Source organism: Oncorhynchus keta, chromosome 28, assembly GCF_023373465.1.
Source record: "Oncorhynchus keta strain PuntledgeMale-10-30-2019 chromosome 28, Oket_V2, whole genome shotgun sequence".
Taxonomy (NCBI): Eukaryota; Metazoa; Chordata; class Actinopteri; order Salmoniformes; family Salmonidae; genus Oncorhynchus; species Oncorhynchus keta.
The window spans coordinates 67,386,693-67,401,433 of NC_068448.1; the positions used below are offsets into that span (position 1 = coordinate 67,386,693).

General features: G+C 49.7%; 1 protein-coding gene and 1 long non-coding RNA gene across 3 annotated transcripts in view; both read right to left on the bottom strand.

The window, feature by feature from the left end:
• Positions 1–14,741, bottom strand: part of flt1 (fms related receptor tyrosine kinase 1) — a 48,193-nt gene that overhangs the window by 26,194 nt on the left and 7,258 nt on the right. Inside the window, 3 exon segments of the mRNA XM_052484242.1 lie at positions 10,648–10,715; positions 10,718–10,771; positions 13,414–13,583. Coding sequence (XP_052340202.1) covers positions 10,648–10,715; positions 10,718–10,771; positions 13,414–13,583 — 292 coding nt within the window.
• On the bottom strand, positions 2,275–4,155 carry LOC127912878 (uncharacterized). 2 transcript variants are annotated; one of them, XR_008083860.1, is made up of 4 exons: positions 4,065–4,155; positions 3,699–3,829; positions 3,297–3,425; positions 2,275–2,396 (listed from the first exon to the last, which is right to left on the bottom strand). It is a non-coding gene; the product is annotated as an uncharacterized LOC127912878 (long non-coding RNA). The 2 variants fall into 2 exon arrangements; XR_008083861.1 differs by lacking the exon at positions 2,275–2,396 and adding an exon at positions 3,088–3,169.

The window sequence follows — 14,741 nt, forward strand, 5'->3', positions numbered from 1 at the left end:
AGACAGAGTCTTGTGTTACTGTAGAGACAGAGTCTTGTGTTACTGTAGAGACAGAGTCTTGTGTTACTGTAGAGACAGAGTCTGTGTAAAAGGGTTGTTTTCTTGGAGGAGGTAGACTCAAGGAAATGTTTACTAGAGTTTCAGTGACATGGTGGAAGCATCCAGCCCTCTCTCAGGGGAACATGTGGACCCTCCACCTCACCCCCCTCACCCCCAGTGTTAACTGTCTGATAGCCCCTTCACCCCCAGTGTTAACTGGCTGATACCCCCTCACCCCTTCACCCCAAGTGTTAACTGGCTGATACCCCCTCACCCTCCACCCCAGTGTTAACTGGCTGATACCCCTCACCCCCAGTGTTAACTGGCTGATAGCCCCCTCCTCCCCAGTGTTACCTGGCTGACAGCCCCCCTCATCCCCAGTGTTACCTGGCTGACAGCCTCATCCCCAGTGTTAACTGGCTGATAGCCCCCTCATCCCCAGTGCTAACTGGCTGATACCCCCTCACCCCCAGTGTTAACTGGCTGATACCCCCCCTCCTCATCCCCAGTCACCCCCAGTGTTAACTGGCTGATACCCCCTCACCCCCAGTGTTAACTGGCTGATAGCCCCTCACCCCTGTTAACTGGCTGATACCCCCTCCCCAGTGTTACCTGGCTGACAGCCCCCTCATCCCCAGTGTTACCTGGCTGATAGCCCCCTCCTCCCCAGTGTTACCTGGCTGATAGCCCCCCTCATCCCCAGTGTTAACTGGCTGATAGCCCCCCTCATCCCCAGTGTTACCTGGCTGACAGCCCCCTCATCCCCAGTGTTACCTGGCTGATAGCCCCCTCCTCCCCAGTGTTACCTGGCTGATAGCCCCTCATCCCCAGTGTTAACTGGCTGATAGCCCCCTCATCCCCAGTGTTAACTGGCTGACAGCCCCCTCATCCCCAGTGTTACCTGGCTGACAGCCCCCTCATCCCCAGTGTTAACTGGCTGATAGCCCTCATCCCCAGTGTTAACTGGCTGATAGCCCCTCATCCCCAGTGTTAACTGGCTGATAGCCCCCTCCTCCCCAGTGTTACCTGGCTGACAGCCCCTCATCCCCAGTGTTACCTGGCTGATAGCCCCCTCATCCCCAGTGTTAACTGGCTGATAGCCCCTCATCCCCAGTGTTACCTGGCTGATAGCCCCCTCATCCCCAGTGTTACCTGGCTGATAGCCCCCTCCTCCCCAGTGTTACCTGGCTGATAGCCCCCTCATCCCCAGTGTTAACTGGCTGATAGCCCCCTCATCCCCAGTGTTAACTGGCTGATAGCCCCCTCATCCCCAGTGTTACCTGGCTGACAGCCCCCTCATCCCCAGTGTTAACTGGCTGATAGCCCCCTCCTCCCCAGTGTTACCTGGCTGATAGCCCCCTCATCCCCAGTGTTAACTGGCTGATAGCCCCCTCATCCCCAGTGTTAACTGGCTGATAGCCCCCTCATCCCCAGTGTTAACTGGCTGATAGCCCCCTCATCCCCAGTGTTAACTGGCTGATAGCCCCCTCATCCCCAGTGTTAACTGGCTGATAGCCCCCTCATCCCCAGTGTTAACTGGCTGATAGCCCCCTCATCCCCAGTGTTAACTGGCTGATAGCCCCCTCATCCCCAGTGTTAACTGGCTGATAGCCCCCTTCTCATCCCCAGTGTTAACTGGCTGATAGCCCTCCTCATCCCCAGTGTTAACTGGCTGATAGCCCCCTCATCCCCTGTGTTAACTGGCTGATAGTAAATACCTCATCCCCAGTGTCTAACTCTGTCCCCCTCATCCCCAGTGTTAACTGGCTGATAGCCCCCTCATCCCCAGTGTTAACGGTCTGATAGCCCCCTCATCCCCAGTCCACCTAAGACCTCTATGTCCCCTGTTAACTGGCTGATAAGCCTCCTCTATTTTCCTCTGTCTTATACTGTCCCCTCTGTCTTATACACTACACTATAGTAAATACCTCTATGTCTCCTCTGTCTTATACACTACACTATAGTAAATACCTCTATGTCTCCTCTGTCTTATACACTACACTATAGTAAATACCTCTATGTCTCCTCTGTCTTATACACTACACTATAGTAAATACCTCTATGTCTCCTCTGTCTTATACACTACACTATAGTAAATACCTCTATGTCTCCTCTGTCTTCTACACTACACTATAGTAAATACCTCTATGTCTCCTCTGTCTTCTACACTACACTATAGTAAATAATTTATGTCTCCTCTGTCTTATACACTACACTATAGTAAATACCTCTATGTCTCCTCTGTCTTATACACTACACTATAGTAAATACCTCTATGTCTCCTCTGTCTTCTACACTACACTATAGTAAATACCTCTATGTCTCCTCTGTCTTATACACTACACTATAGTAAATACCTCTATGTCTCCTCTGTCTTATACACTCTAGTAAATACACACTACACTATAGTAAATACCTCTATGTCTCCTCTGTCTTATACACTACACTATAGTAAATACCTCTATGTCTCCTCTGTCTTATACACTACACTATAGTAAATACCTCTATGTCTCCTCTGTCTTATACACTACACTATAGTAAATACCTTCTATGTCTCCTCTGTCTTCTACACTACACTATAGTAAATACCTCTATGTCTCCTCTGTCTTCTACACTACACTATAGTAAATACTGTCTTATACACTCTAGTAAATACCTCTGTCTTCTGCACACTACACTATAGTAAATACCTCTATGTGTCTCCTCACTGTCTCCTCTGTCTTCTACACTACACTATAGTAAATACCTCTATGTCTCCTCTGTCTTCTACACTACACTATAGTAAATACCTCTATGTCTCCTCTGTCTTATACACTACACTATAGTAAATACCTCTATGTCTCCTCTGTCTTATACACTACACTATAGTAAATACCTCTATGTCTCCTCTGTCTTCTACACTACAAATACTACTCCTCTGTCTTCTACACTACACTATAGTAAATACCTCTATGTCTCCTCTGTCTTCTACACACTATAGTAAATACCTCTATGTCTCCTCTGTCTTCTACACTACACTATAGTAAATACCTCTGTCTCCTCTGTCTTATGTCTCCTCTGTCTTCTACACTACACTATAGTAAATACCTCTATGTCTCCTCTGTCTTATACACTACACTATAGTAAATACCTCTATGTCTCCTCTGTCTTCTACACTACACTATAGTAAATACCTCTGTCTCCTCTGTCTTATACACTACACTATAGTAAATACCTCTATGTCTCCTCTGTCTTCTACACTACACTATAGTAAATACCTCTATGTCTCCTCTGTCTTATACACTACACTATAGTAAATACCTCTATGTCTCCTCTGTCTTCTACACTACACTATAGTAAATACCTCTATGTCTCCTCTGTCTTATACACTACACTATAGTAAATACCTCTATGTCTCCTCTGTCTTCTACACTACACTATAGTAAATAGTCTCCTCTGTCTTCTACACTACACTATAGTAAATACCTCTATGTCTCCTCTGTCTTCTACACTACACTATAGTAAATACCTCTATGTCTCCTCTGTCTTCTACACTACACTATAGTAAATACTCCTCTATGTCTCCTCTCTGTCTTATACACTACACTATAGTAAATACCTCCTCTGTCTCTACACTGTAAATACTCCTCTGTCTTCTACACTACACTCATAGTAAATACCTCTATGTCTCCTCTGTCTTATACACTACACTATAGTAAATACCTCTATGTCTCCTCTGTCTTCTACACTACACTATAGTAAATACCTCTATGTCTCCTCTGTCTTATACACTACACTATAGTAAATACCTCTATGTCTCCTCTGTCTTATACACTACACTATAGTAAATACCTCTATGTCTCCTCTGTCTTATACACTACACTATAGTAAATACCTCTATGTCTCCTCTGTCTTCTACACTACACTATAGTAAATACCTCTCCTCTGTCTTATACACTCTGTCTTGTCTCCTCTGTCTTATACACTACACTATAGTAAATACCTCTATGTCTCCTCTGTCTTCTACACTACACTATAGTAAATACCTATGTCTCCTCTGTCTTATACACTACACTATAGTAAATACCTCTATGTCTCCTCTGTCTTCTACACTACACTATAGTAAATACCTCTATGTCTCCTCTGTCTTATACACTACACTATAGTAAATACCTCTATGTCTCCTCTGTCTTGCTACACTAGGCACTCATAGTAAATACTGTGAATATAGTAAATACCTCTATGTAACACTACACTATAGTAAATACTCTATGCTCCTCTGTCTTGTGTAAATACCCCCTCCACCCCACCCCTGGTAGCTGAATCCTGGAAGGTGAGGATTCAGAGGATGTTGGGGACGGAGGGCAGTTGGAGGGGGGTGTAGGTGGGTGTAAGGGGGTCAGAAGGGGGTGCAGGTGGGTGTAAGGGGGTCAGAAGGGGGTGCAGGTGGGTGTAAGGGGGTCAGAAGGGGGTGTAGGTGGGTGTAAGGGGTCAGAAGGGGTGTAGGTGGGTGCAAGGTGAGAGAGAAGTCAGGACGGGGAACGTGACTCCAGTCCATCTGCTCATATCCTGTAACTACAGGATGGAGACTGGACTGGAACCCTAGGTCATGCTACACTACCCCTTCCGCTTGCCTCCACTCCTCACCCCACTGGGTCACCTTCACGGCGGCAGCGAGAGGGAATGGCCCCCTGGGTATTGTTCCCTGCTGAGAGGTGGGACAACAAATTAAAGATCCAAGCAGAGTGCAAAACACTACAGAGTGTGTGACAGTGTTTGTGTGTGGAGTGGACTCCAGGTTCGGAATGCTGGGCCAGGCCGGGCGGATGGAGGGAGTGAGAGAACAGAGGATATTTTAGAATAATTACCATTGTGGCTTCTAGGCTGGATGTTTGTGTGGGAGTGAAGTGTGTGGTTTGTGTGGAGATAGGGAGCAGGACATCAACACAGAGAGCCAACAGAAGTGAAGTGTGGGTTTGTAGAGATAGGAGCAGGACATAAACACAGAGAGCCAACAGAAGTGAAGTGTGTGGTTTGTGTGGAGATAGGAGCAGGACATAAACACAGAGAGCCAACAGAAGTGAAGTGTGGTTTGTGTGAGATAGGAGCAGGACATCAACACAGAGAGCCAACAGAAGTGAAGTGTGGTTTGTGGAGATAGGAGCAGGACATAAACACAGAGAGCCAACAGAAGTGAAGTGTGTGGTTTGTGGAGATAGGAGCAGGACATCAACACAGAGAGCCAACAGAAGTGAAGTGTGTGGTTTGTGTGGAGATAGGAGCAGGACATCAACACAGAGAGCCAACAGAAGTGAAGTGTGTGGTTTGTGTAGAGATAGGAGCAGGACATAAACACAGAGAGCCAACAGAAGTGTGTGAGAATGTGTGGTTTGTACAACGCTTCGTCTCTGGGTCCGCCTCACATCCTGAAGGGAGAGCAGGGACAAGAGGAGAGATGACTGAGGGGTTCATTTTGTTCTTTCGCTCTTTTCAGTTTCCTGAAACTCTCTTGGAAATTCCTTCATTCATCTGATAAAAAGTACCAGTAGCCCACTTCTCTCACCTGGATGTTATTGCATTGTAAAGGTCAAACTGTGCAGTCTCTGCACACAGAAGACGCTACCTACGTACAATACCACTGTTAACAGATCTGCCTGAGGGGCATGCCTTGCCCTGCTAGCACCAGTCAGTCCTGGCCGGCCCATTACCCTGGCACCTCATCGTCCTCTGGCCTGAAGGCCGGCTGGTTAAGGAATCAGGAGGAGTTTGGCAGCCAGATCGCCTCCAGTAGAGGATAGGAGTGAGGGGTGTGTGAGTGGGGGAGGGGGCGGAGGCAGGGGGCCCTCCAGACCCCACGTCCTGTCTCCGGGGGTAACAACAGTGCCAACAGAGGAAACTGCAGGCGCGCTCACAAACACACAACAACATGGCAGTAAAAAATAGGTATCGCACACACACTGAGACGCTGCCACAAACACACATACACACTGAGACGCTGCCACAAACACACATACACACTGAGACGCTGCCACAAACACACATACACACACTGAGACGCTGCCACAAACACACATACACACTGGAGAGACGCTGCCACAAACACACATACACACACACTGAGACGCTGCCACAAACACACACACACACTGGGAGACGCTGCCACAAACACACATACACACTGAGACGCTGCCACAAACATACACACACACTGAGACGCTGCCACAAACACACATACATACACACACTGAGACGCTGCCACAAACACATACACACTGAGACGCTGCCACAAACACACATACACACTGAGACGCTGCCACAAACACACATACACACTGAGACGCTGCCACAAACACACATACACACTGAGACGCTGCCACAAACACACATACACACTGAGACGCTGCCACAAACACACATACACACACACTACACACACACTGAGACGCTGCCACAAACACACACAGACGCTGCCACAAACACACACACACACTGAGACGCTGCCACAAACACACATACACACTGAGACGCTGCCACAAACATACACACACACACACTGAGACGCTGCCACAAACACATACACACACACTGAGACGCTGCCACAAACACACATACACACTGAGACGCTGCCACAAACACACACACACACTGAGACGCTGCCACAAACACACATACACACACACTGAGACGCTGCCACAAACACACATACACACTGAGACGCTGCCACAAACACACATACACACTGAGACGCTGCCACAAACACACATACGCTGCCACACACACACACTGAGACGCTGCCACAAACACACATACACACTGAGACGCTGCCACAAACACACATACACACTGAGACGCTGCCACAAACACACATACACACCGAGACGCTGCCACAAACACACACACACACTGAGACGCTGCCACAAACACATACATACACAAACACACACTGAGAGACGCTGCCACAAACACACATACACACACTGAGACGCTGCCACAAACACACATACACACACTGAGACGCTGCCACAAACACACATACACACACACTGAGACGCTGCCACAAACACACATACACACACACTGAGACGCTGCCACAAACACACATACACAACACACATGAGACGCTGCCACAAACACATACACACACTGAGACGCTGCCACAAACACACATACACACACACTGAGACGCTGCCACAAACACACATACACACTGAGACGCTGCCACAAACACACATACACACACACACATGAGACGCTGCCACAAACACACACACACACTGAGACGCTGCCACAAACACATACACACACACTGAGACGCTGCCACAAACACACATACACACTGAGACGCTGCCACAAACACACATACACACACACTGAGACGCTGCCACAAACACACATACACACTGACGCTGCCACAAACACACATACACACTGAGACGCTGCCACAAACACACATACACACACACTGAGACGCTGCCACAAACACACATACGCTGCCACAAACACACTACACACTGAGACGCTGCCACAAACACACATACACACACACTGAGACGCTGCCACAAACACACATACACACTGAGACGCTGCCACAAACACACATACACACTGAGACGCTGCCACAAACACACATACACACACACTGAGACGCTGCCACAAACACACATACACACACACTGAGACGCTGCCACAAACATACACACATACACACACACTGAGACGCTGCCACAAACACACATACACACACTGAGACGCTGCCACAAACACACAAACACACACACACTGAGACGCACACACTGAGACGCACAAACACACATACACACACTGAGACGCTGCCACAAACACACATAGACACACACACACACTGAGACGCTGCCACAAACACACATACACACACACTGAGACGCTGCCACAAACACACATACATACACACTGAGACGCTGCCACAAACACACATACACACTGAGACGCTACACACTGCGCAAAACACACATACACACACGCTGCCACAAACACACACACACTGAGACGCTGCCACAAACACACATACACACTGAGACGCTGCCACAAACACACATACACACACACTGAGACGCTGCCACAAACATACACACACACTGAGACGCTGCCACAAACATACACACACACTGAGACGCTGCCACAAACACACATACACACTGAGACGCTGCCACAAACATACACACACACTGAGACGCTGCCACAAACACACATACACACTGAGACGCTGCCACAAACATACATACACACACACTGAGACGCTGCCACAAACACACATACATACACACTGAGACGCTGCCACAAACACACATACACACACACTGAGACGCTGCCACAAACACATACACACACACTAGACGCTGCCACAAACACACATACACACACTGAGACGCTGCCACAAACACACACACACACTGAGACGCTGCCACAAACACACACACACACACACAAACACACATACACACTGAGACGCTGCCACAAACACACATACACACTGAGACGCTGCCACAAACACACATACACACACACTGAGACGCTGCCACAAACACACATACACACACACTGAGACGCTGCCACAAACACACATACATACACACTGAGACGCTGCCACAAACACACATACACACACACACACCGAGACGCTGCCACAAACATACATACACACACAAACACACATACACACACACTGGAGACGAGACGCTGCCACAAACACACATACACACACACTGGAGACGCTGCCACAAACACACATACACACACACTGAGACACTGCGCACAAACATACACACTGACGCTGCCATACACACTGAGACGCTGCCACAAACACACATACACACACAAACATGAGACGCACTGCGCACAAACACACACACACACTGAGACGCTGCCACAAACACACATACACACACACTGAGACGCTGCCACAAACACACATACACACACACTGAGACGCTGCCACAAACACACATACACACACACACACACACTGAGACGCTGCCACAAACACACACATACACACTGAGACGCTGCCACAAACACACATACACACACTGAGACGCTGCCACAAACACACATACACACTGAGACGCTGCCACAAACACACATACACACACACTGAGACGAGACGCTGCCACAAACACACATACACACACACTGAGACGCTGCCACAAACACACACACACACACTGAGACGCTGCCAAACAAACACACATACACAATACACACTGAGACGCTGCCACAAACACACACACACACTGAGACGCTGCCACAAACACACACACACACAAACATACACACACACTGAGACGCTGCCACAAACACACATACACACTGAGACGCTGCCACAAACACACATACACACACACTGAGACGCTGCCACAAACACACATACACACACTGAGACGCTGCCACAAACACACATACACACACACTGAGACGCTGCCACAAACACACATACACACACACACACACTGAGACGCTGCCACAAACACACACTGAGACGCTGCCACAAACACACAAACACTGAGACGCTGCCACAAACACACACACACACTGAGACGCATGCCACAAACACACACACACACTGAGACGCTGCCACAAACACACATACACACACACTGAGACGCTGCCACAAACACACATACACACACTGAGACGCTGCCACAAACACACATACACACACACTGAGACGCTGCCACAAACACACATACACACACACTGAGACGCTGCCACAAACACACACACACACACTGAGACACTGCCACAAACACACATACACACACACTGAGACGCTGCCACAAAAACACACATACACACTGAGACGCTGCCACAAACACACACACACACACTGAGACGCTGCCACAAACACACACACACACTGAGACGCTGCCACAAACATACATACACACTGGGAGACGCTGCCACAAACACACATACACACACACTGAGACGCTGCCACAAACATACACACACACTGAGACGCTGCCACAAACATACATACACACTGAGACGCTGCCACAAACACACATACACACACACTGAGACGCTGCCACAAACACACATACACACACTGAGACGCTGCCACAAACGGACACTGCCACAAACATACATCCGCAGACTGACACAAACAAACACACATACACACTGAGACACACACATCCGCAGACTGACACACATACAAACACTGGGGAAACATACATCCACAGACACACACACACTGACGCTGGACAAACACACATACATCCGCAGACTGACACAAACAAACGGACACACACACACCGCAGACTGACACAAACAAACGGACACACACATCCGAGACTGACACAAACAAACGGACACACATCCGCATCCCAAGACAAACGGACACACACATCCAGAAGACTGATACAACAAACGGGACACACACACATCCGAGTTGACAAACAAACGGACACACACACTCCAAGGCAGGACGGCTGTCTAGATAAGAACAACGTGTTGAATGATCTGTACTAGCAGAAACAACATGACTGTGACTTGTGTACAGATGAGAGTGCTGATGGAGAAACAGAGAGAAGTGTTTTGTTCTAAGATGTAGTCAGAGTGCTAGTAGTGGAAATAGTGAAGGGAACTCACCTTGACCAATGACACGGTGGCGTCAGGGTGGGTGACCCTACAGGGGAAGACCAGCGGCTGGCTCTCCTGATATACACCACGTCTGGACTGTTATTCTGCTCCTCCACAAATGGCCGCTGTCTGTCTGAAACCACAACACTGAGGTTAGGGATAGGTACACACACACACACACACACACACACACACACACACACACACACACACACACACACACACACACACACACACACACACACACACACACACACACACACACACACACACACACACACACACACACACACACACACACACACACACACACTTAATACCCATTCAGCAAATAGTCTCCTGAGTCAACAATAAACACACACAGATTGTTTCGAGGTAATCAAACAGCCTGTGATCCTTCCAGGTACATTACCTTCTCCACACCCACCCTCTAATATTCCTGTGCCATTGAAAGGCGGGGCGGGTGGAGCTCACCTCATTGTTTGTCAGCTACTGTACTGTGTTATTCAAGGAAAGTATAATCTCTGAACATTTGAACAAAAGTACCCTCAAGGACTAGTGGCCTGGACCGCAGGGCTTCCTCCTGCTGCTTTGATTACATATGAAGGAGCTAGCGAGGGGGCAGGATAGTGAGAGCAGAGAGGGGCAGGATAGTGAGAGCAGAGTGGGGCAGGAGGGTGAGAGCAGAGAGGGGCAGGATAGTGAGAGCAGAGAGGGGCAGGATAGTGAGAGCAGAGAGGGGCAGGATAGTGAGAGCAGATAGTGAGAGCGGAGGGGCAGGATGAGAGCAGAGGGGGCAGGAGGGTGGAGAGCAGGAGAGGGGCAGAGAGCAGAGAGGGGCAGAAGGGTGAGAGCAGAGAGGGGCAGGGAGGGTGAGAGCAGAGAGGGGCAGGATAGTGAGAGCAGAGAGGGGCAGGAGGGTGAGAGCAGAGAGGGGCGGGAGGGGGAGAGCAGAGAGGGGCGGGAGGGTGAGAGCAGAGAGGGGCAGGGAGGGTGAGAGCAGAGAGGGGCAGGATAGTGAGAGCAGAGAGGGGCAGGAGGGTGAGAGCAGAGGGGGCAGGATAGTGAGAGCAGAGAGGGGCAGGAGGGTGAGAGCAGAGAGGGGCAGGAGGGTGAGAGCAGAGGGCAGGATAGTGAGAGCAGAGAGGGGCAGAGGGTGAGAGCAGAGCAGGAGGGTGAGAGCAGAGAGGGGCGGGGAGGGTGAGAGCAGAGAGGGGCAGGAGGGTGAGAGCAGAGAGGGCAGGAGGGTGAGAGCAGAGAGGGGCAGGAGGGTGAGAGCAGAGGGGGGCAGGAGGGTGAGAGCAGAGAGGGGCAGGAGGGTGAGAGCAGAGAGGGGCAGGAGGGTGAGAGCAGAGTGGGGCAGGGGGGCAGGAGGGTGAGAGCAGAAAGGGGCAGGAGGGGCAGGAGGGTAAGAGCAGAAAGGGGCAGGAGGGGCAGTAGGGGCAGGAGGGTGAGAGCAGAAATAGGCAGTAGAGAGAGCAGAGAAGGGCAGTAGAGTGAGAGCAGAGCGGGTGATGGAGTCAGACGCCTAATGGACTTGGCAGCCAGAGTGATTGATGGGCCCCAGGGCTCCTATTGGCCAAAACCGTAGCCCCACCCTGTGACCCTGGCACCTCTGGTGCCGCTATCTCCTCTGGCCCCTGGCCCAGCTCCATGCCCAGCCAGCCCTACCCAGGACAGGAAAGGCAGAGTGGGGCAGACAGGGCTGTCAAGGTGCCTCCTCTGCCATTGGATGTCCCTGAATCATGAATCTTGCCTGGCCTTCATCCTATTTCACCCTCTACCCTCCTCCCACCTTCCACTCCTGTCACCTTGAACAGAACCAGAGACCCCCCCCCCGTCTATAGACATCCAGCTCCCCTCCCACCTCCACCCCTGCGGCCTGCTCCCGTCCCCAAGCACAGGATGCTGTGAGCAGGGCTGGGGGGGAGCAGATAAGCCTGGTGCCCTGGGAAACTCTGCCCAAACCTGAGCATTTCAGCAGCTGGGCTATTCCTGGCCCCGAGGACTAAGGTAGCACGTAAACGAAAGTAAAAAAGCTTTCATATATAGACCTGGTAGAGGGTGAGAGGGAGGGAGGGAGGGAGGGAGGGAGGGAGGGAGGGAGGGAGGGAGGGAGGGAGGGAGGGAGGAGGAGGGGAGGGAGGGAGGGAGGGAGGGAGGCTGAGAAAAGAGACAGGCTAAGGGGGAGAAACTGTGCCAGAGTCATTAGGATGTCTTGTTGGTACAAACAGTGTTGAGATATACATTTCTCTCTGGTATTGGTGTGTATTTAGCACCCACTGACACTATGTTTTGTTTAACCTAAGCATATAAACAATGAGACAGAGTGAGCAAGAGATTGACTGGCCATTTCATCAGACAGGGGGAGAGAGAGAGAGAGAGAGAGAGAGAGAGAGAGAGAGAGAGGGAGAGGGGAGAGAGAGGGAGAGGGAGAGAGAGGGAGAGGGAGAGGGATACAGAAAGAGAGAGAGAGGCCACTTCCATCGATGGGAGGGAGTGGGGAGAGAGAGGGGAGGAGAGAAAGAGGGGAGCGATAAAGAGAGAGGGGTGAGAGAGAAAGTGTAATTGAGAAAGAGAGCGAGCGAGAGGGAGAGAGAGCGAGCCAGAGAGAGCGAGACAGCGAGAGCCCATCAGTGAGAAAGAGGTGGACAGATGGTTCATATCCTAAACCTTATTTCCATTTCCTGAGCTCTAGCATTTGTGACAGAGTGACACTGACAGGGATTTGGGAGTACAGGACAGTGTAATGAGTTGGTAGTTGTTAAATGTTACCTGTGACATAGATGTAGACAGCACTCTGCTTGCGGGTCCGCTGGCTATACCGACACCGGAACGATCCTGTGTGCTGGGCCTGGGCTGAGATAATAATCAGTTGGCTACAGTAATGCTGGCTCTGCCTCCCACAGCGAGAATCCTCCACACACTTCTTTATCTCTGGCCACCTCCAGGGAACACCCACGACAGCTCCCACCGACCCCCCGATAGGGTGAAAGGTAGATTGCTGTAAAACATTCCATCTCTCATTGCATCACAACTTCTGAAAGCTGACCATAAAAAGGTGTATTTAAAAGGTGTATATTAAAGGTGTATTTAAAAGGTGTATATTAAAGGTGTATTTAAAAGGTGTATATTAAAGGTGTATATTAAAGCTAATCTGATCAGTGAATAAGTCTAGGCAGACAATCTTTCCTTTTTCTTGACATTTCTTACTTGACCCCTTTCACTAACCTACAACCCACACACCCCGACCCCCAACCAGCGCTCACTGATCTGCACTGACTGCCCGCCCACCCACCCCATCCACCTAACACCTCTGACCTCTAACCTTGACTCAGAGACTCACCTGCAGTGAATCGTCAGCGTCTGGTTGGCCTCCAGACCAGCTGTCGACTCTTCACATCCAGAACAGGAACACTGAACTTCCCCTTAGGCTCCCTATCCACTTTACCTGGGAGAGAGAACAGAGAGGATATCTTACTGGCTTTACCTGGGAGAGAGAACAGAGATGATGTCTTATTGGCTTTACCTGGGAGAGAGAACAGAGATGATATCTTATTGGCTTTACCTGGGAGAGAGAACAGAGAGGATATCTTATTGGCTTTAGCTGGGAGAGAACTGAGAGGATATCTTACTGGCTTTACCTGGGAGAGAGAACAGAGATGATGTCTTATTGGCTTTACCTGGGAGAGAGAACAGAGAGGATATCTTACTGGCTTTACCTGGGAGAGAGAACAGAGATGATGCCTTATTGGCTTTACCTGGGAGAGAGAACAGAGATGATGTCTTATTGGCTTTACCTGGGAGAGAGAACAGAGAGGATATCTTACTGGCTTTACCTGGGAGAGAGAACAGAGATGATGTCTTATTGGCTTTACCTGGGAGAGAGAACAGAGATGATGTCTTATTGGCTTTACCTGGGAGAGAGAACAGAGATGATGTCTTACTGGCTTTACCTGGGAGAGAGAACAGAGATGATGTCTTATTGGCTTTACCTGGGAGAGAGAACAGAGATTATGTCTTATTGGCTTTATATCTTACTGGCTTTACCTGGGAGAGAGAACAGAGATGATGTCTTATTGGCTTTACCTGGGAGAGAGAAC